This window comes from Sturnira hondurensis, unplaced genomic scaffold (genome assembly GCF_014824575.4).
Source record: "Sturnira hondurensis isolate 20B ecotype Veracruz unplaced genomic scaffold, ASM1482457v3 Scaffold0022201, whole genome shotgun sequence".
NCBI lineage: Eukaryota > Metazoa > Chordata > Mammalia > Chiroptera > Phyllostomidae > Sturnira > Sturnira hondurensis.
In genome coordinates, this window is record NW_028094832.1 from 4,552,744 (window position 1) to 4,575,502 (window position 22,759).

The 22,759-nt window shown below is 43.8% G+C and overlaps 1 protein-coding gene across 5 annotated transcripts in view; it reads right to left on the reverse strand.

Moving 5' to 3' along the window:
* The window catches only part of PHACTR2 (phosphatase and actin regulator 2), a 223,292-nt gene that overhangs the window by 23,263 nt on the left and 177,270 nt on the right, over positions 1–22,759 (reverse strand). For 3 of the 5 annotated variants that reach the window (XM_037034855.1, XM_037034857.1, XM_037034856.1), the window contains exons 5-9: positions 17,993–18,232; positions 13,446–13,971; positions 7,004–7,188; positions 5,620–5,776; positions 3,367–3,422 (exon numbers count right to left, since the gene is read on the reverse strand). In XM_037034855.1, coding sequence (XP_036890750.1) covers positions 3,367–3,422; positions 5,620–5,776; positions 7,004–7,188; positions 13,446–13,971; positions 17,993–18,232 — 1,164 coding nt within the window. The remainder of the gene's footprint in view (positions 1–3,366; positions 3,423–5,619; positions 5,777–7,003; positions 7,189–13,445; positions 13,972–17,992; positions 18,233–22,759) is intronic. The other 2 variants (XM_037034858.1, XM_037034859.1) reach the window with 1 other exon arrangement.

Genomic DNA, 22,759 nt, shown 5'->3' on the forward strand with positions numbered 1-22,759 from the left:
CAATGATTATGCTATATTTTTAAAGGTACTTTTCAAAGACAAAAAATTGGATTTCTAATACAATTAAAACGAATGCTCCAATTCTCACAAAATACGTAAAATGTCATATCTTTGAAGAGAATATTAGAAAAATCTGCCTTATTTAAGCATATTACATATCTATACGACAGCCAGTTAAGTTTTTTTTTCAAAGGCCAGTTACGGTTATGGGAGTTAAATAAACATGATTTTACCATACAGGAATTCTTCTTTAATGTCAGGAGCTGACTTCCTTACACTTGCCACATTTAAAATCATGCTTCTAAGGAAGTTAGAGGAAGAGGGTTAGAGGTGGGGGGAAGTCAACGTGACTGTTCTTCTGAATCTCATTCAACAGTTACTGTAAAATCTCTTAAAAAGATTCAAGGTTAAACCTTAAACTTAGTTTTAAAAAACTCCCTGAGGTTTTTTAATGTTTCCTCCTTTTTCTGGATTTATTAGAGGACTCATTATAAAGTAGGATGTAAACCATTCTGGTTCCTAGAAACAGGCTGGAGGAATATTCATGAAGGAAGCGATGTGGCTCATTGACAAACCTCACCCTCAGTAACTCTCACCAGAGAAGAGGAGGGCGGGCACTTCAGAATGGCCACTGGAAGCATTTGCCACAAACACAGCAGCAATACAGGAGGTTTAATGGGGTGGCCACCCCGGGAAAGCTCCCTAGTGAGTGAGTGTTGCCCAGAGCATTTTGTGGATGAGCTAAAAGAACAAAGAAACCCACGGAAACACCAGCAACGGGAGTATTATATTCTTAAGGCATCAATTCAGATAAAATGGATTTTAAAAGGCCATTTTTGTGGGTCTGTTTTTTTTGTCTCTTTTACATGCTTCCCTGTGGGGTTTTTAGCTATGGACCTATGACAGAGTAAGATGTGATAAAGTAGATGTCAGTGGAAGAATATAAATGAGTGTTTACTATAAAATTCTTTCATTTTTTTTGTATGATTAAAAATTTCATATAAAATGTTATATGCATAACCCAATGGCCTAATACATCTTTTCCTTATAGAAGATACAGTTGGGATTACAATCACAGCTACGTAGCATAAGAGGGTTTTTATCTTTTATCCCCACCCTGAAAAAGGTGCTCCATCTAGATATCACTTTTCCTGATAATATCAGCAAAAGTTGGCCTTTTGAGCACCAAAACTTGCCTTCTATTTTAACAATTTCAAGGAACTGGTTCTAAAGTGTACTGCTAAATATAACTTTACATGTATTTTAAAATGCTAGATGCACTAAAATAGAAAAGAAATAAATAAAATAGTTTGTGATACTGGGAATGATACCAAGACATAAAATTTGTCCTGTGTTGCCAATTAGAGCTATCAGCATTAACTGTCATCTGACTTACATTTATTGAACTAGTGATGGACTTGAATTTGAGACTATTGAAGGGTTTATTCTGTGCATCTGTTCCCTAATTGGTCAAGAAAAGATGACCTAGTTATAGTAAGTGTCCTTAAAAACCACACCATATCACACAAAGACTTCTCCAAATCTACAGTCATAGTCCTTTGGAACAAAAGCTGGCAATGAGACATACAAACAAATGGAAGAACTGAGAGGCAAGCAGGGACAAAACAGTGTCCTAGCTGTGCTCTGGACAACCTCCACCAGGCCTCTTTTCTGCTTCACTAGGCCATACGTTATTATGTCAGGAGATTTTCAGCCAGTTATCGGCCTCTCCAGACTGCAAATGTGTCTTTTGTTTCCAGAAAAAGCATGCTTAAAAAAAAAAGAAAAAAAAAGAAAAAGCATGCTTAAACAAACTAAAAAGGAAGTAAATAAGGGCTGAAGTCAAATCTGCAGTTGACTTTGGCATTTCACTCTTTTCCGAACCTCCAGGAAAATGGCAGATAAAAGCCAACACAGCACTTAAGATCAATGTGCGATGAACTTCTAGATCCACGATACGGTTCCTTAAATAACCAAACACCAACGTGGTCTGGCGCTATTTGTCCCATAGGAGCAAGAAAAAATTACCCAGAATCCACTCCTCCTTTTTGTCTAAGTATTGCAGCAGGCATCCAATAAAAATAATCTGGGTTTTAGGAACTTGTGGTCTGCATGGGAACTTACCTAAAAGCTAATTCAAATATTTCCCGGGGAACCTAATATCTGAGCCTTTTTGGTTTGGTTTTGTTAATTAGATGTTGCTTCCATCATCTTTCAAAAAGCCAAAAGATTTTTTTTTCTGTTCTAGCCCTGTCATTTTCCCTCTCCAAACTGGCTCTTGTATACACGGATGGTCACTTCAGTCCTTTCCTGCGTTCTATCCCAGTCACAAACAGCCAGACACAAAAAAATTCCAAGGAAAAAATTCCATACGCTCCAATTCCTCTCCTCAGTCCTTGTTGCTGAATTGTTTTAGTAATTGTAACTGGGGTATGACTATGCTATTAAAACCCTTCTCTCCATCAGGCCTGGTTGAAGGAGATTTACTGCATGCCAGTGGCTCATTACCATTGTGTTCCCATCCGGGGTTCTGCCCATGCTTTTTGCTATTTCACACAACAAAAAGCTCTCTTGAAACTGGGTAATAGATAAAATTACAGTAGCCCAATTAAAAAACGCCCATTACTTAGCTCACTGTAGTTAGTAACCACATGGATACACTCCGACACAACAAACTGCTTCCACTCATTTTATAGCTTTAACATAGGAACCTTAATAATTTAAATATGACTGGACTGTTGAGTGAGGAAATCAAGTCAAACAAAATAGAGGATAACATCAAATGGGAAACTAAAGTTGGAAAATGAATGGAGAACTCCATGAGGGCTGAGAAATTATAAATAACTCAGGAGGGAAATAGTTATCATAACAAAGGAAAATGAAATGGATTGAAATGAAATGGATTGAAAAATGGCTTTTACCACAATTCTGTTTTAAATTGAGTCATTTGTTAAACCTGGCAACAAATTCCATTATTATTAGTAATATGGGAATGTTTGGTTCATTTCCTTGTGGAGTCTCTCGTCTTTTCTTTGACATGCATTTGCAAGCCGACTACAGCATTTTCTTCTATTTAATGGTCTGGTGAAAGAATACTTGGAATATGTTTCATCTTTCTTAAAAACAATTGTCACAACTGTGACTCTGGTCTGGGAGATATCAGGCTCAGAGCCATAAAATGAAATATAAACTTCAAGAAACTATTTTAAAATTGTATAAATAAGGACACATCCATGTGATATGAATGGGCCATTTCAGTCATTTGTGAATCAATAGACTAAGGTTTCCTACTGATAAATGGATTGTCTCTGGAAGAAGCTCGTTAATGGTTAAACGAGGCATCAGGGCAGAGCACTGGATACTCACGTTTTAGGATATTTCTCTGCTCCAACTCTTCAGTTGTGGGCCTCTGGCTAAGTCTCCTGGGATGGCAAAAAGGACACACTACAGGTTATGAACAAGACCCCCTTAGCAGAGACACAAAGGAAAATATCGAAGCTATACTTCTTCATTTTTCGAGAAACAAAAATCAATTTTTGTGCTTACAGAAGTGTCCTTTCTGTTAATTTGGAGACTAGAGAGTGTGGCTGAGACTGTTAACTACCCCCATTACCTATCATCCCTCTTCCTTTCAGAAACAGAACCCCTGAGCTTTGGGGGTGGCCAGAGCCTCCCCCAAAGCCCCCAGTTACAACCTCCTAAGCAGCCAGGTGTTGCTCTATGGCCAAGTTCTTGCAATGGGATGTGAGCAGAAATGCTGTTTGTAATTTCTACTGTTTGCCTTTAAAAATGACTACTCTAAAATGACCTTTCTCTACCTTTCCTTCTCCCACAGGCTAGAACTTAAATGTGGGCAGTGGGCCAACTTGGCTCATGTAGATGAGAATATCCACAGGCATGGAAGAGCAACAAGTCAGAAGAAACTGGGGTACCTGGCTGGCTGCAGGAGGTAATTCCCCCCAGCCAAGCTGGATGGCCCAACCCACCTCTGGGCTGTCATGTAGAAGAGAAAGAAACATGCGGAAGTGCCTTGTTTGGATCAGTGCACGTTTGGGTCTCTGTTAAAACAGCTTAGCCTTTTGCTAATTCATACATAACCATTCAGATCTAAAACAGCCAGCTGCTTGAGTTCAGATCAGCTTGGGAGATGACCAATCTGCACTGAATAGCATTTTAAGTGAACTGCTGCCTTTGTGACCTGAAACGAATTTCCAGCATGGTTATCTTGAGATACGTAGGTCCTTCCCATCTGCCTTCGAGACAAGCCAGGCTCCTCTGTGCTTAGTGGCTATTTGCACGGAAGAGCTGAATGTCCTATGAACCCTTCCTACTTTGTTCTTGGTCTTGTTTCCATTATGAATTTGTTTATCACCAATAAAAACTTCCTCTGGATGTAGTTTGAGTTTGTGAAAATCAAACTAATAATACACATGAAAGGCAATCTATTAAAAAGATACTATCAATTCTAAATTTCTATGGCTATGACAGAAATGATAGGAGAATTAAGATTAATAACATTTTAAATATCTTATGACAATTTTTCTTCAAGTTTAATCTTCATCAGAGCGCCTTTGAAATTAACTTTAGTAATTGAGAGCACAAAAGCCTAGTGACCATGCCTGCCAGCCAGACGTTGTGACACCGTGTAGCCCCGAATCCTGTTTAAACACTCGTCCTGTCACCCCCCAAACACATCACCCTCCCTTTGTAGTAGAGATTCCTCCCTCTAGAATGATCTTCTCTCCCCCAACTACTGATATAACTGATTAAAATGGTACCTTGAAGGTGGGTGTTTGACTTCCCCTGAAAGTGAGAGGTAAAGACTCCTGGATCTTTGCCCCTACACAGCTGCCACACAAATCCCACTCTGGTCTTCCAGACCGTTTCCTTTTCTCGATTTGTGCACCCTGCTGTGAGAGAGGTCAGAACAATACCTAATACTGAAACATGTTTGAACTGGTCACAAAAATGAGAGCTTCGGCACTTATTTCTATTAAAACTGCCAGTTCAACAGACTTCCAACTTCACTAGCGGCAAAAGTAGAAATCACACAAGAGCTGGAGGCAGGAAGAGAAGTCAGATGTCCATTACCTGAAGTTCAAAGAGGGAAGCTCTGGTAGCAGGGCTGAGGTTGCCTGGCTTGGATGGAGCTAACACTACTGTCTTCCAGTCTCCTGGCCCATAGGACAGAACTGCCCGGAAATCACAGGAGTGCCAGTTTGCCCCTGAACCGGGCCTGCCTCCCATTTTGATGAAAAACTTTCAGTGGAACACAGCCACACTGGTTTGTTTGTGCACTGTTTACGGCTGCTTTTGTTGAGTCCCCGCAACAGAGGCCTTCTAGCCGGCAAAGCCTAAAATACTTATGAACTGGTCCTTTATAGAAAAAGTCTGTCAACATTTGGATTAGGCCTTGGCAACCTCAGAGCCACTGACCAGCTGGACGGAAGGGCGGGTTCTTTGAGTGGTTCACTCTCCAGGGCCAACTTTAAAAGACCTGATAGGCCACATGTGCCCTTACACACAAAATGCACAATGACCTCAGGTTGGAAACTACAGGAAGGGGTACGGATTGCAAGGTATGCCTTGGTCGGTGTGAACTGGAACTTCAGCAGTTACCTGACTAGCTTGGTTCCAATTTGCTGTCGGATCTCCTGTCTCTCTTCTTCAGAGGTACGCTGCAAGATGTTCTTGTCCTCTAGTTCTTTTTTGGACGGTCTGTTGCCCAGTTTGATAGCAAGAGTATCCCGCCGTCGGATTTTACTTGCCAGAGCACCTGAGGATTAGAAATGGCGGAAATGCAGAGAAACAAGCTTTTAGCAGCGGCACTCAGGTTACAGGTGGCATGGGCTTTCCACCAAGTCCAGGGCCAAATTCTTTGTCCATGTGCGCTCAGGGAATTCTAATTAGCCTAAGGGGGAAAATAGTTTTGAGTTGGCTATAGTTCACCTTGAAATACTGAAGAACTCTTTAAAATGTTCTGAAAAATGTTGGGGAGCCACAGAAAACTTGGAAGTACCACCACATCATTTGGAAAGTGACATTTGAAGTTTATTTTGCTGAGAGGGCGCATCATGCACACGACTGCTTGCACGCCTTTTCTCTCTTCTCTTTTTCAAGTCTTACACACGTAGCCCCTTTACTTATACTGTACAGGCAATTCCCGTCTCCCCTTTTCCTCTCCTCAGAAACCACGCTGGCAAAAGTCTACCTTTGCTACTCAAGTTTTAATCCTAAATTACCCAGAGACCCCTGACATCTGCACAGATGACAGTTAATGCCAGATGGATGAAAATTTTTGCTGTTGTTCAGTAGAACCTGAAAGAAATTTGACGAACTGATGTTTAAGCATTAGTATGCTACTACCTTTTCAGAATCTATAAATTTAACTGTATAGTGAATCCTTCCAAGGTCATCCTGCTCAGAAGACTAAAAAAAAAAAAAAAAAACAACCACTTTCTGGTTTCCCAGTTTACTCATAAATGGTTGGCTTTACCTTCTCTGCTACCGTTCCTTACTAGAATGCAGACTATCTTACTTACTGTGGATGAGTGTTTTTAATTCGTAAAAGGATTTGTCACTTTTGACTCATTCCTCCCTCCCTCCCCTCTCTCCAAACCCCAGCATAAAAATAAGGGAAACTCTCAAAACCCTTCCAATGAGTAATCCACGGAAGCCAGCACTGATACTCTCTACTCAAGAAAGGTCCCAGGGAAGGGCTATCTTTGATCATCCTGAGAAAGGCCTCTGTCATTAGAAAGCTTTGCCTCTTTGGAAAAACACAAACAGGCCTCTCACCACCCACGGAACCACTGTTTGGAAAGGCCTGTCACCAAAAGCTACACCTGGGGATACTCACGTTTCTAGTTTGAGGAAGGAATGTGAGGGGAAAGAGAACATCAGAAGTATGGCTGCCAGTGGGGCTTCTGTTCTTTTACAAAATGCAGCTGCTTTGTCCACCCCCCCCCCACTTTCTTCCCTGCCTCCTGAAAAAGAGTCTTACTTTCCCCACTGCCGTCCTCATCTTCATCCTCTTCATCGTCGTCATCATCGGTGTACAGGACAGGCCCGTCGGAGTCCGAGTCGCTGGCCCGGCCATCCCTTTGACTCTCATCCTCCGGGGCAGAGAAGGGTTCCGAAGACTCTCCCATCAGCCCCGGGGCCAGCAGCTGGTCTTTGGTTGTGAGACTGTTAGGGGCACAGAAACACAGGGATGGCGTGAAGCGCAGAGCAATGTCGGGGACGCGGCCCAGACAGTAAGAAGGAGTGCTGGTTTTAGGAGCAGCCTTCAGGCTGGCAAAATGAAAAAAAGCAGACTTGGGCCAGCTAAATCACTGAAATGGAAGACCAGTATGTATCACCTGATTCTCAAGGTTTTAGATTCTTCTCCCGTAAAATGGAAAGGATTGCCTGGGTGGTGTCTGATATAGTCAGTAGACAGATGTGGTGAAACTATATTTTGCAGATTAATTTTCCCACAGTAATGGGGGCTCAGAAAGAATGACGGGCCGATGCTCCCGAAGAGCTGACCTAACATGTCCTTTTGCTTTGACCTCCTACTCCTACTGGTCCTTCCAGACTCAGTGAAAGCCTCGGCTCTGTCGGGAGTCTGTCACCGGCCTTCAGCCTGGTTCCCTGACCTTTCCACCTGCTCCCGCGGTGACCTGGAGACAGCCCTACTGGAGCAGTGGGCACGCTGAGCCTCAGTCCCCATTTCCTTGCCTTCCCAACCCACAAAGTTCCTGGACAAGTAGGACTCATGTTGCTTTGCAGCCCAACACCTAGAAACGCAGTGACATGGAAAAGTACGTCTTTAATTGATACACGAGTTGACCCGCTTTTCATCTCAGCCAGTGTGTCAACAGTAAGACAATCACGTGTCCCCCTCTGTGCTTAGCTCCTCCATTTATAAACCCACTGCCACAGGCCTGTATTAATAAGATGAGGTGGAAAGAGTGGAAGTTAAACGAACTCTTTAGAAAACAGTTATGTGTAAGGATGCAATCATCTTCTATCATTCAGCTTGGTAAGAGCCTCCAGTTTAAAGTACACATGTACAATGGGATACTACTCGGCCCTGAGTAAGAATGGAATCTTACTATTTACAACATGGCTAGTATGTTAAATAAACTAAGTCAGTCAGAGAAAGACAAGTGTTGGGAACCACCCTGCCTGGTTTCAGGAATTGTAACTGCCTCCACAGCTAAGTGAACGACCTGTGGAATGCGGGCCACAGGAGACGAAGCTTGTCTCTGGCAGCAAGCGCTGCTTCTGCTTCTTCCCCGGCCCCCAAAGCTTGGTCAATGTCCCACAGTGGGTATGCCACCTCAGAGAGGGGCAACCTATGCCAGACACAATCACTTGGGAGGCCATCATGGAAGGGCTGGGGGGGGGGCGTTGGGACAAGGAGGAAGCGATGTACCCTTGCCCCCACCTCCACCGCTATTGTGATATAGCCTGAGTCCCCATTTCTGTCTGGGAGAAGCACTGCCCAGCTCTAATCCACTTAAGCCTAAAAACCTATGATGGAGAAGGGGGTACAGCCCTGTACTAGAAAGGGTGGGTATGGGGTAAATTAGGCATAAGAAAGAATATGTAAAACTCCTGTGAAACCTGCTTTGTTTAGAATGCTCTCATTTAAATGATAAGGGTCCAAACAAGAAGTTTGTTGCTCAAAGTTTTATGGCTAGTTAGCTAACTCACCCTGACTGAGAATAAGCCCTCATAGTTCTTTGAATGCTATCTATTGTTTGATCCTTACCTGTATTCTTGTGCAAACGGACCCAATAAAAGCCCCTTGAGTAGGGGGCTCTTGGTCCTTCCCCTTTGAGGGGTCAGCCACCTTTCCTCCCCAAGCAGCTCATGTCTTGGTAGTGTTTACTTTCATCCATGGTGGACCGGGGGACTTTGCGGGCAAAGTTGCCCCCACAGACAAGTATCATCTGATTCCACTTACATGTGGAATCTAAAAAACAAAATAAATGAACAAACAAAAGAGAAACAGACTCATAGCTACAGAGAACAGACTGATGGCTGCCAGAGGGGAGGGGTTTAGGGGAGGAGGTGAAGGGATTAGGAAGTACAAATTGGTAGTTACAGAAGAGTCATGGGGATGTAAAGTGCAGCACGGGAAACCTAGTCCATAATATTGTAACGCCTATGGGTGGGGCAGGTGGGTACCTGAACTATCAGGGGAACTGCTTTGTAAAGTACATGGTTGTCTCCCCACCCTGCCATGCACCTGACACTAATACAATACTGAATGTCAACTGCAGCTGAAAAGTGAAATTTAAAAATTGATATAGTCACTATAAATATGCAAAGCTTGCAACTTTGCATAGACTAGTATAAAATACATACTTTACAAAAAATGTCATATAGAACACAACGTAGTCTTCATTAAAAGACACAAAAGATCCTCACATTGCTCTCTGATATAAATGGAAGAATCCAAATTTGGATGCCACAATTCTGAAAGACCAGCTATTGCAAAACATGCGCTTGCTGTTCTCTCTAAGAAAGACAAAAGCAGCTCTTTGTATAATTAAAACAGCCACTTTGTCAGAATCCAAGGTATTGAAAATTCCTGTGGTCATAAGCCCAAGTGCTTTCAAAATTCCCTATTTTTCACATTAGAAAAATCCTACAACCAGAATAGTTGCTTTCAGAGGGGAAAATATAATATGTCATTTTTATTGTCTAAAATATGCATGGAATAACACTGAACTTGTGAGCCGTCTGGAAGGCACAGTTCGGTGGCACTGAGCACACTCCCACTTCTGCACACCGTCACCACCACCTGTCCCCAGAACTTCCTTGTCTTCCCAAATGGAAACTCCACTCCCAGTAAATGGTACCTCCCTACCCCTCCCCTCCCGGCCCCAGCAGCTACCGTTCTACTTTCCCTGTCTACGAATCTTACTATTCTAGGTGCTTCACATCATTGAAACTATACATTTGTCCTTTCGTGTCTGACCTACCTCACCTAGTGTATCTTCAAGGCTCACCACTCACTGTAGCGAGTGTCAGAATTTCCTTCCTTTTTAAGGCTAATACTCCACTGTGTGTACATGCTGTGTTTATCCATTTATCAGTCGACGAGCATTTGGTTTGCTTCTGCTTTTTGGTTATTGTGAATGATGTTCTGCTTGGGATCCTGCTTTCAATTTTTGGGCAATATACACAGAAGGGGAGTTATAGGATCACATGGTAATTCTAAAGTTAATTTCCTGAGGAACCACCACCCTGTTTCTATAGTGTGATCTCATTTTTAAATGAGAGAAGATCTGTTTTATGCGAAAACTTCCCCACAGTCTGAATGTCTAGTCAATCGCCATTGGAGGCCATTCTCAGTAGCCACTGTGGGTGACCACAGCACATTTAGAAGATGTGCCAATTAATAACACAGATACTTCAGGAATGAGCCCTGGTATTTGTTCATGCCATGATTTACCAATTTATTATGGTACCAATGGTTACTTTAATCTCACTTTTATAACATTCTATAGTTTTCAAGGACTTCTGCATTTATTTACAACTTACCACTGTCCTACACTATAAGGAAGGCAATGAGTCAGTTTCCCAGCCATGGCAGCAAGTCCGGGCTGGAATCCAGACGTAAGTCTCTTAGTCTACTTATTACATTTTACACTATATTACAACTTGTTTACCCTTAATATTATAAGTTATATTGATATTATGTTATGAGTTATATTTAATATTAAATATTATGCTTCAAATTTATATCAATCAACTTATGGCTTGGCTCTTGTATTTCTCGAACGTTCCTGGGCACACTAGACAATACAGTGCATTCCACCAATGTTTGTGGACTGGATTACAAAGATTCAAGTGCCTTTTGAAAATGGGCTCCAGATGGGCTTATTAGTTTCTGCCTTCAATTATACCAGACATACACGGTACCACCGAAGCTGCCAGTGAATAGAAATCTACCAGTTACTACCCTGTAATATGTGAACAGAGGCTGATATTTTTACACATGGCCATGTGTTGTCTTTAAAGTTCTGATATTGGGATTCCAAACAGAAGCCTCTTCAAAAGATGACAGGATTTTCACACATTCGTTGACTAAACATAACTGGGGGAAAGTTCTTAAGTAAAACAAGTGACTGAGAGCCAGAAATTCTAATTCAGATATCCACTTAAAAAAACAAAAGAAAGAATTTGGATGGAAATTTGAGAGACTACTTATTTCAGGCTCATTAACTCAAGAGCAAACGCAAACCGTCCCTGTGGGATGAACTGTAATTTAACTTCTTTATTTTGAAGACTACACAGAGAAGAAAATCTCTATACTCTCTTCTAGGAAAGCAGGCTAGTTACCCTGAGTGACAGGAAAGTCTATTATGAAAACCTCGATGTCTTCTAATTACGTCCTAAGCTTGCTCTCTCTGATCACAGTCCCAGGGGAAATGGAGAACAGATGCCCAGCACTTTTGTCTGCCGGCCCTGCGAATACTTGGGCTGAAGACTGATATTAGGCCCCCCGGCGCGGTGCTTAGCACCATACGGTGTTATCCCTAAATGTCTGTCGAAGTGGACGGGACTGTCAGATCACCTTCGGATGCCGGCTCCCTCAGTGCTTAAGACTATTTAAAGAATCATTTCACATGCTGCACTCTGCTCTCCAGTATATTGAAAAATAAAACTAGCTCCTCAAGTTATTTCCCTACATACAGGCCTATGTTAAATATTTATACTTCCTGGTCATGTCAGACATTATTTTGGTAAGAAATAATGTTAACTAAAGTGTTTTGCTCACTTTAGCAGCTTCGGTGCTTGGTACACTGCCCAGCACACAGAGAACAAGCAAAAATGGATGCTGAAAGAATGTCTGTTTAGGTCTAAAGGTTGGAACTGGTTGCAGTGCTGAAAAACACTCACTATAAATAAATGAAGACACTTGCGAAGTACTGCAAGTGTTAGGGATACCATAACCATTCGTTTCAATATCATCTTTTCCCATAGCATTTGTTCAAGTGTCAAGCAAAGTCATTTGCAATGTAACATCATTTATCTTCCCTTGGCTTTCCTTCAAATCATGGTGCTCAAGTTGATAAAAACCAAACAACCCCCCCCAAAAAGCAAGAAATGAACACACATACACCAAATAGCAGAAATGGGGGCGATTACTTTGGAAACTCACACAGTTCCTCAGAGAGTGAGCTTTGGTGAGCAGCTCTGGGTCTGCACTGGGAATCTGGGTAAACTGCCTTACTTCTCTCAGCTCCAGTTTCCTCACCCATTAAACAGAAATAGTTCAGGGAAGACCTTTATGAATTAAATCACTGACAGTTTCTAATATAAAATAAGCATTCCATAAACGAAGGTTATTAATATCAGTAATTGAATCAAGTTAACATTGTAGTCTATTAATCCAAAGCAACTTAAATAAATGACCAAATTGTTTTTCACATGACTCATATTACTTTTTTTTGAAAGAGGAAAGAGTAAATTAAACGATTTGAAGACTGAATTTGATTTTGTTCTTAGAAACAAAAGAGAGGCCAGACTTAAGAGGGCTAAGCCTTGCCTGCACAGAACTGGCCATGGGGTCCATCCTGGGACGGCCCTCCTTCCACATCTGTGGACGGGGCAGCTAACGTGGCTTACTTACCTATAAGTAGAAGATATACAACGTGCAGGAGTCTGTAATTAGAGGTAGTGAACAGAGGAGAATGAAAACCCTGGGATGAATGGGAATTGTTTGGGCTCAGGCACTAGATGACCGCATGACTGTGGCATACCGGCGTCTACACTGGTTGTTGGGGAGAGAGCGGTAAATGCGACCTGCTGGTTAATTCGGTCCCACAGGCAGGAGAAAGGGCTATCACGGCAGAGAAGATGTAGTAACTATTTCTGTCTGCATGACACCCACAGGCTTCACAGAGAAGATAACATGTAAGTTGGGTGGGGAATTAGGGAAGCAAGAAATGGGGCCACTCTGAAGTTGGAGGAAGAGGAGTTGGAACTTGATACAGTTCTTTCCTGATTATTTTCTTGGAGAAGGGGAAGGCTAAACAACTTGTTGAAATGAAGGGAAGCAGGAGTGGGTGAGCAACCTACACAAGTGGTCCGATCTAAAATAACCACTGCAAGAAAAGAGAAGGGGACTGTTCAGGGAAAAGAGAAAGGACTGTGGAGCAGTGATGAGGCAGGTTCTAAACGCACTTGGAAGGCACAGATCTGAAGTGTATTTGTCAGTAGGACCAATGTCATTGTGTCCAGCAGCCCATGGCATTCCTGGGGCAGGGTATGAAAAACCAATGGTTGGGTGACATGTTGTGTGGATCTAATAATCACTAGATTCAATTAGAGAAGAAAACAAAGTAGTTCCTTCATTTCCAATAGAATGGCTTAGCGGTCTTGAGTGCCCGGCCTACCAGGGAATGCAGTCAGAACGTGGGGTCTGTGCCCCGACTCACCAGTTTGCATTTTCTCGGCTAACACTTAAGCCAGTGCCTGAGTGGACAGTGGTTCTGTCTGTCGGCTCTTCAGTCCAGAGAAGCTGACTTGGGTCTAAGACAGGGACGGGCAGGTCGGCTGCACTGCTGACCAGGACGACCGGAGTGTCTGAGGCAAAAACGCACTGTTCCTCCAGGACACGGTGAGGGGCGGGGGGAAGAGGTGGGGGAGCCACTGGGGGTGGAGGGACTGCAGACTTGGATGTGCCTGTGGCCAGCTCCTCGGTCCCAGGGACAGTCTGCTCAGCCTCCACCTTGGTCTCCGAAGGCTCTCCTTTAAGGTCAGACGTACCAGTTGTGGTTGCATCTGAGGATGGCTGAGACTTTGGCTGCTTGCCAGTTCTTTTCTTGCCCTTTGTGATTCCCATGGTCCCTGTTTTGCTAGAAACTGTCTCCTTTGAAGTTTTTCGACAAGATGAGGTGGAGGAAGTAGATGGTGAAGCTGAGGCTTTGGAGCCAGTTGTTTTTTTTGAATGAGAGGAACCAGCTAAAATAGAGAAAGTTTGCATTAAAAGTCAAAGAAGATGACACTTTCAGGCTAAACTAACCAAGTTGCAATCATCAATGACGACGTTCTTTCTAACATTTTTTCAATGTGTTGAATAAGTGAACAAAACAAAACAGGCCAATAATAATAACGGCTTTCTTTTTTGCCTCCTCCCTGCCTCCAGTCCAGGAGGGAGAGTGTGATATTTGAGGCAAAACCTGAAGGGATGAGTCCTCTGCCTCTTCCTTCCTCTAGGCTCTACCGGGGTCAGCCAATGGGAGACCCTCAGCTTCTTGTCCCATGGGTCACCTGAAAAAAGTCCCCACATGCTCCAAAGTAGGACCATTATCATGTGTACAGGACAGACAGCATAAGGGGATAGTGTCTGGGGACAGGACAAGGTTGAGCTCCTCACGAGTCATACATGTCCCACGGAGTCTTCTGGGGCACAGCGTGGCCTGCATTCAGAGAGGCTGGGGTAGATACCACCAGCTCCTTTCTGGGCCCAAAGCAAATGTACTCATCTTACTGCCAAGACTGTGCACGCTCAGCCAGCTCTCAGCAGGGCTCCTGGGAGAAGCCCGCCACGCTGGCCCGTACCTCCACGGGCAGTGGGCGGGGCAGATTGCCAGCATGTGGCCACAAAGAAAAGACAAGTTCCTGCAAAATATCACAAGGCAGAAAAATTTCTCTTCTACAGAAAAATGTCTAAGTGGTCCTATTTGACTAATTTGAAGGAAAGGAGCATCACTGTTGGATCTTCTGACAACTGCCTCTAACCAAACACTGCTGAGCTCACCTTTTCTCTGTATTATCTCAGGAAACACTTCCAAACTCCAATGAGAACACACGTAGGTTTCATGACCTTTATGACCTATACATTTCTCCTAATTGCCTTTTCTGATATAATGTTGTATGTTCCTTTTTTTTTTTTTCCTTGAGGGGTAAACCGTCTTCCACAGAGCCATCAGAAAGTATCTTATTAGCACTGTGAAGCCAATGTGCATTGCGTACCCGTTATTGTGACTTACCTCTCATTATAACCTTAACGAAGTCCACTGGGAGGGGCAAGGGATGAAGGACAAGTAAAGGACCGGACAGCAGGTACAAGACTTCACCAACTCGGAGACACTATGAGAAGCCAGTCTCAATGGTGACACGGTCCAGGCTTAAAGAGATCCCTATAGCTTGGGGCTTTATTATGTTATATCTATACAGTAACCAGAATGACCCCCCTCCACGTCTGGGCCTGTTAATGCTATTTTTTCCAGAGTTAGTTCTTTATAGACTCTGGTTCCAGGAACAGGCTGCCAGTGGCCGGCTACCCAGGGTTAGCCCTGCTTTTTCGAAGTCAACAATCTTCGCTTGCCTACATGACAAACATGCTAAGCAGACCCCTACGACGTAAGTCCATTCCAAATTTATGTTTTACAACCAAGATGCTAAGGATCAGATGTCTAAACATGTTTAATTATCTTCTTAGGCAAATTGAACATAATCGCTTCCACCTATCAATTCCAAAAAATTGTTTTGAAGAAAATTCTGTCTTTTCTAACAGCAAACTTAACTTAGCCTGACTTAAGAAAAAAAAAACAAAACCTTTTTTTTTTTTAATGCCTGGAGAGCAGACCCAAACCATATTGGATTTTCTTCTAAAACGACATCCTCTTGCTGAAATCAGCGATGTTGAGTAAGGCATCTCGAGTCAAGGTCGTGACTACAGAGGAAGTGTCACCTCCCCTCAGTCAACTACTTTTGTCGTTAACACGGTGCATATCATCACACGGGGAAGGAAAAACAGGACATTCTGCCTTGTTTCACTGGCGGAGCGGTATCTGCTCACTGGAGGTGTACGCTAATTAAGTAATGAGGAAGAGTCTTCACTGATAACTTTCGTTAAGAACTTCAAGTATCTGACTGAAAATCAAGAGCAGCATTTGCAGTAACTTTCCACAAGGTCAACATGGTTCAAATGAAATGTTACCATGTAGGAAGTTCTAAATGGTTATAGAGAATATCCGTTGGATTCTCATGGAGTGTTAACGATATTTGTTTTTTCATCCTTGCCTTTCATTTTTTTCTTTGTACAGGTGTCTCGATTTTCCCACACTACCCTCCCCCACCGTTCACCCACCCCCACCGTTCACCCATCCCCACCTCCCGCCCTCCACCCTACCCCGCTTTGGCTTTGTCTGGGCATATAAGACCTTGGTACGAGGGGCCTGTTCGTGCACTGCAGAGCAACCCGTTTCATGAACAGCAACGTTCTTATACACACTGGGGACCAGTTGGGCCTCTTAATACAATGAATGACAGGACCACGCTATTCTCTTAGGAACATCGTGAGTCTGTGAACATTGGGTAGATGTGGGAGGGAAGAGTCAGGAGGTTGCTGGCTGAGAATCCGTTTTGTAGCTTAGTATCAATGAACTCAGATGGGTGTTTGAACTTGGTACTACGCTGCTTTATTTGTATGTACAGAGATGTGTTTAATGTGAATAGGAAACAATAAATGTATAAAAATTCAAATAAAGTATCTCATTGAGAGTAAAAAATAATCTCCAAGTTAAATACCTGGAAATAAGTAAAAAATCTGTCATACAAGTTGTCCCTGCCCTGGCATTAATCAGCTCCCTCTGGAGAGAAGGCAGATAGTATCCACATCCAGCCAACAGCAAGCTGGGGCCACGTGGGGGCACGAGGAAGGTGCGAGGAGCCACGCCTCAATTTCTACGGACAGGGCGGCAGTTTGGGGCCTTTCTTAAAGAAGTGGATCAGAGGCTGCCTCACTTCAAGCACTGGTCCTGGGGTGTGTTTGGCTATCTGGGAAGGACACAGACACCCACAGGAGTGGACACTGACATGAAAAAGCTGCTGTTCCCTGAGGAAATGGCCCGAACGCAGGGTTGGCACAGCCTCAGAGACATTTCCCATTAGTCCTTATTAGAAGAGACCAGACATGCAAGGTCAAAGGCAGAAGACAGCGACACAGGGGAGAGACATCTATTTACGTGCAGAGGTCTGTCATACTGTCAGCTAAGCCATTCCCTAAATTTGAGCTTTACGCATTGTGGATTACAAAGGGAAAAAAGATCAATACGGAGGCAAATCCCAGCAGCCAATTGTGAGAAAGCTGTTGCTGATTTGGGGGGAAATAAGGTTTGCTATAGCACAGGAGGATTTCTATGCATGTGTTAAAGGAAAAAGAACCATCCAGCAAGTGTGCTTAATTAGTGTCTTTTAAAAGCTGGATGGTGCGGTAGGCTTCTTCATTTCACTTCACTAGGAATGTGCTCTGGGTTCAACGTATCTGATTGAAAGGAAAGCAGACATTGTAGATCTCCAAGCAGTCCTGGTGATTTGTAGTGGTGACTGGTAACCACGCCCCTAGGATGCGCTCCTTCTAACAAACTGAGGTCTTCTGTCCTGGGCAGGGGAGCCCTGCGCATGTAACTTTCAAGTCTGCTGAAACAGTAATGACTCAACAAGGAGCGGTGGGCAGGAGCTGAACCAACTTTTGTCCGTTATGAATAGAGAAATGACGAGGCAGGTGGACAGGCTTAAGACATTATGATACAGCAAATATGTCAGAGATATGTGTCATACTCTTATGTGCAAACTTAAGACATTTTGAAAGAAAACCCAAGCCAAAAATCCACCCATCAACTCCAATAGGCAGAAGGCTTGTTGATGTCTAAATAATGTCCTATAGGATAATCGCCGTTCACCAGGAACACTGCTCCCTCTTTCCCTCTAATGCTTCTCACGCAGATAGTGGCTCCTCACGATGAAAGAGGTCTGTTCACCCCCAACTAATGAGGTCAACTGATCACTAGAAAGGGTGACTTTCTTCCACTAGAGATCACAACAAAGGAATCTCCTGGGCATTCTCTGTGTCAAAGCCGAATCCACTGGTGACCTATCCTAACACAGGAGACACCAAAAAGGCCCTCATTCCTAGAAAATTAGCCCCACCCAGAGCCAGGCACCCTAGACTCAACCCCACCAGGGGCATACTCACCAGCCTCTCGGGTTGTATTTCGGCTTGTTGGCTTGGGTGGAGGGATGGGGGCCTGCTTACCAGGAGCCTTGGTATTTTTTTTAATAGGAGGCACTTCGTCACCCTTGGGGCTGGCCCCAGCAGCAGCCCCTTTTGGAGGCACAGGTGTTTTGGGGGGCTTAGGTTTGGGCTTAGGCTTAGGAAGAGTTGAGGGAGGTGGAGCAGGAGTTGCCGGCGTCTCAGAGTGGTTTTCAGTGTTTTCTACAAATGAGAAAGTAAACAGAGGCAGACTGATGCAGACATACACCATATACACAGAAGGAGCGAGACACGCAGTGACAGTGATACACAAGGTGACAGTGATACACACGTGTGGCTGCTCGGCCCCTGGGCACCAGTGTGAAGCTCCGCACCAGAGCGAGCAATGCTTGAGGTCAGAACGAAGGTGAAAGCCAAGCCGCGGTGCGCTGTCCGGGTGCACTCGTCACTCCTGTGATAACTCAGGGTGGCGCTAGTCACCCTGGTGAAGTTACTGTGAGGATGAACGTGAATGTCCACCATCGGGGCCGACACCAGCCTTGACTTGTGAGCATGAGCCCTACCTGGAATTTCACAAAGTAGAAGGGCTCCCGAAAGGGACTGATCAGCGCATTACACACAGTGCCATGGGGCGAGGACTGATTCATGGTTACCTTTGTCCCCCACAGGGGAGCTCACTCTCAGGACAACTCAAGCCCCATCAAACAGAAAGGGACCTGTGTTCTGTCCCACTGTGGTCAGAACCCAGTAATTTTCTCAGCTAAGGGAGCCTCTGTAAAGCCTTTAACAGGAAGTGCAATGCATGGAAAAATAAGCTATTTTCTACTATTAGAAGGTTTTCTCAGGCTCTGCTGGTGCAGTCGGCAGCTTCCTGTTTCACAGCAACTTCCCCGGACCTTTCCTAACAGTGCTACAACCAGGGGGGCAGACTCAAAAAAAAAAAAGAAAAGAAAAGAAAAGAAAAACTAGTTTTGCGATTTGTTAACCCAAGAAAAAGTTTTGAAAAGACACAGGTTAAAATTCATTTTTCAAAAATTCACATCTAAGAATACGAAACTCTCACAAGGTCATGCCTAATGGAAGGAAAAATAGTATTTGTCTCTCATTATGGAAAGTGAAGATATCTGAATGTTTATTCATGTAGTCATGTCCATATTTTTCTAATAGTGACTGACTGAAATTAAAATACAGTTCTAGTCCAAAGAGCTACATGATGGTTCTTTAAAAATGGAGCACAACAAAAAACATAAGACGGTGTTAAGACAAGACTAAGCATTCACTGGATGTATCCTTCCATTATTGGGTGACCAAGAAAGGCTTTTACTAGTAGAATGCATTGCATTTTATTATTTCTTTTTTTTCATGTCGTATCCTAGTCAGGGGGAAGTGAGGACTTCGCCTCCCCCTTTATTTGACATCCCCATCACTCCACATATACAAAGGCCAGGTTACCATAGGTAATCAGCAAGACTTCTTTCATCCTCCCTCAACCATGAAGCCCACGTCTGTCCATCACTGTAGCCCAAGTTGACCCCGCCTGCATCTGAACTTCACTATAGCTGATGATTCAACATTTATCAGAGGCTACTTTGTGTTTGCCTTTCTGTTCACACATCATGTCTCCCCAGCAAAGCAGTGATTCTCCTCACCTGGTCTGAATGAGGAGGCCACTTAACCACAAAAGTCAGTTAGGGCTGAGAACAACACAAGTCACACATACCTCACATTTTAACATAAAACATACAAATACAATAGACATCGACTTGCCAGTCTTTTGACACGGGGCACAAGCCTATCCTTCAAATACTTCTTTAAGATTAGCCTCTAGCATAAGACCACACATAGGACCCAAGCCCGATATGCCGTCTGGTGAGAGTTGGCTACACTGTTCTCTTTCATACCACCAACCCTCACGATCTTTTCCGCTGCCTTCAAGGCATATCACCGAAGGATCTTTTCTCTTTCTGCCCAGAGTTTTAAATTCTAAAGTTATACCCCAAAGAATCCAGCTTCTGGGTTCGGGCAGGAGGAGGTGGTTCACTCTGTGACATTTGGGAATGACAGGTTCAAAACGAGCACACGGTGCGCAAACTGCCGGCCGGCCCGCAGAGAGGCCCAGGCCACTCCATCGTCCTGAACTCTCCCAGTTACGAGGGGTGTGTGCCATGGGGCCGATGTTTGTGTTTTTTTCCGTGGTGACTCCGGAGGGATGTGTGCACACACAGGGTATGCTTCTCTGACTGTGTTCAGAACTCCTTTTGTGTCAAATTTTTATATCGCATCAGGCTTTACACATTATGTGTAATGCTTTACACATTATGTCTATTCAGAGAATGTGACTGATTGGCTGATAGTATTAACAACACATATTAGGAAAAAACAAACTCTTCCTTTAATCCGGGAGGTAATGAAGTCAGCCAAGTTATATATATTTTTTGATGGCCATACAATTTGAAGACATGATTAAATTGGTGGTGTCCATAAGAACCATCTTTTCTGGGGAGGGGGAGGTTAGTCAATAACGAGCTGCCTATTTACAAGGACAGTCCATTTCACACGAGAGCCTGGGGGATGGCCGTTTACTAGACGTGCACATTGGGCACCTTCCACCACTCGGAGAGTTTAGTTCCACAACACTTAGTGCAAACCTGAGACCCACATGCGTCTTTGCCTTGCCTAGATTACATCACTGCCCCCATTCCTCGCCTTCTCCCGATGCCTCCTTCTTGTCTACTTCCAATCTTGGTTTAGAAATACATATCTCCCTCTAAGGATCAATTCTGGCCCTGCAAGAAGCTCCCCTGACTTGCCGCACTCATGAATGCACTAAATCGTGTTGCTTCATTGAAAGTTCTCTGTAATAACTCAACCGAAATAACATCAGGCACTTTTCAGCTTTCTCAAATTTAATACCAAGCTATCCTTAACAGACTTCAGGTAGCTTTTCTGCCTACACTATGTTTAGTTCCCTTGGGGCTTGCTGAGGAAATAGTGGGAGACTAGGAGCCCTTAAGAGAAGAGCATCCACTCTGGCTGGCGTGGCTCAGTGGATTGAGTGCGGGCCTGCAAACCACACGATCGTGGTTCGATTCCCAGTCAGGGCACATGCCTGGGTTGCAGGCCAGTTCCTGGTTCCCGGCAGGGGACACACAAGAGGCAACCGTACATTGATATTTCTCTCTCTCTCTCCTTCCCTTCCCCTCTAAGATAAATAAATAAAATCTTTTTTACAAATGCTGATCTTAAAAAAAACTATTAAAAAAAAAAGAGAGAGAAGAGCATCCAGTATGGGACACAGGAGGCCCCAGGGCACAGTACCAACTGCAGGGGCAGGCGCCTTTGGGGGCCTCGGGAACACCAGTGTATTTTAGGAGAAACCTATCCACAGAGCAGTGGGAGGCTAGCTGCTATTTGTTTTGTTTTCTCCATCACCAATGTTTCAAATACTCAAGCACTGACCCACCGTCTTAAAAAGAGATACAAGAGACGCTGGGACACCACAGGCACATGATACGGTTCCCCAAGCATGACCCGTTGACAGATGAAATGATACTCTTGGATAAGCTGGATCGATACTGCCCTTGCAAAAGGAAAGGGGGCGCATGCCCCCCAATTAAGGGTGAATGAAGACTGTGGGGTGGTGTATTTGCAAAGTAGTGAGCTGAGACAAGGAGTGAGGTCAGAAGAGGAGCAGGTGTAAAACTGAATCTGAGGTGTTTTTAAACTAAGTGGTGTCTTTTACAGAGAAATGAATGGCTACCTTTCTTCATACGGTAGTTCCCATTGAACATACTGTGTGATGCGAGTTAGAAGTGATGTTCGTTTTACTCCTCTGGAGCGGTTTCCATGTTGAATGCTTCCTCTCACCGTCCCAGTGGCAGGGAGCGGGGGGCGGTGTGCACCGTCCACACAGCGAGAGGGAAGCTCCCTGCCCTATTAGCGGTGGGATGGCATGCCCAGCACTACAGCTCCTCGTGTACAGACCAGCCAAGCAAGATGCTATCGTGAACCTTATTTGACCAAAAGGAACTGAATGTACTTGTTCTAAGCAAAGAATAAGAAAACAAAAACATCTCTCAAATCCAGGGCCTATGAGGCCTGCCATAGCCTCTTTAGAACAACAAGGCCTGTTGGCTTAATTAATATAAAACTGTCAGCACCTTTTTATTAGGCTGATGAGGGACACACTTCCTTTGAAGTCTGGCCCATGCATGGACACACCTGCGTGGCCACACGAACACCAGAGACGGCACTGTTATATAACGAAGGAGGTGACGCTTCCATGGGGACGGCTGAACAAGGCACAAGCCACAGATGGGTTTGAAACATAATAGACGTGAGAGAGGACAGTTGGAATAAAAAACTAAAAATGAAGGAAATCACTACGTGCATTAACATTTTCAATCGAATCCCCTTAAAATCAATTTAGGTCTCTTCCTCTGTATGTTCTAGGAATAATATTAGGAAAACTATTATAATCAGTATTCATAAGCTTAACCAGAGTTTTTCAATGAAACAAGACTAAGTAAAGCCCCATACTATACTTCATATTGAATAAACCAAAATAATAAACTTCTAAAAGATTATTAATAGAGCACTCTAAAATTTTTAAAGGTTAATTTAAATAATCGGGGTTACAGACTTCCAGAGAAGATGATTTTAAGTTACAATGTCTGTAAGTTGTACTTTTCTTCCCTTTGTCTCTGAAGGATTTGGACCAAGAACAGAGGAAGAGAAGTTTGCTTCCAG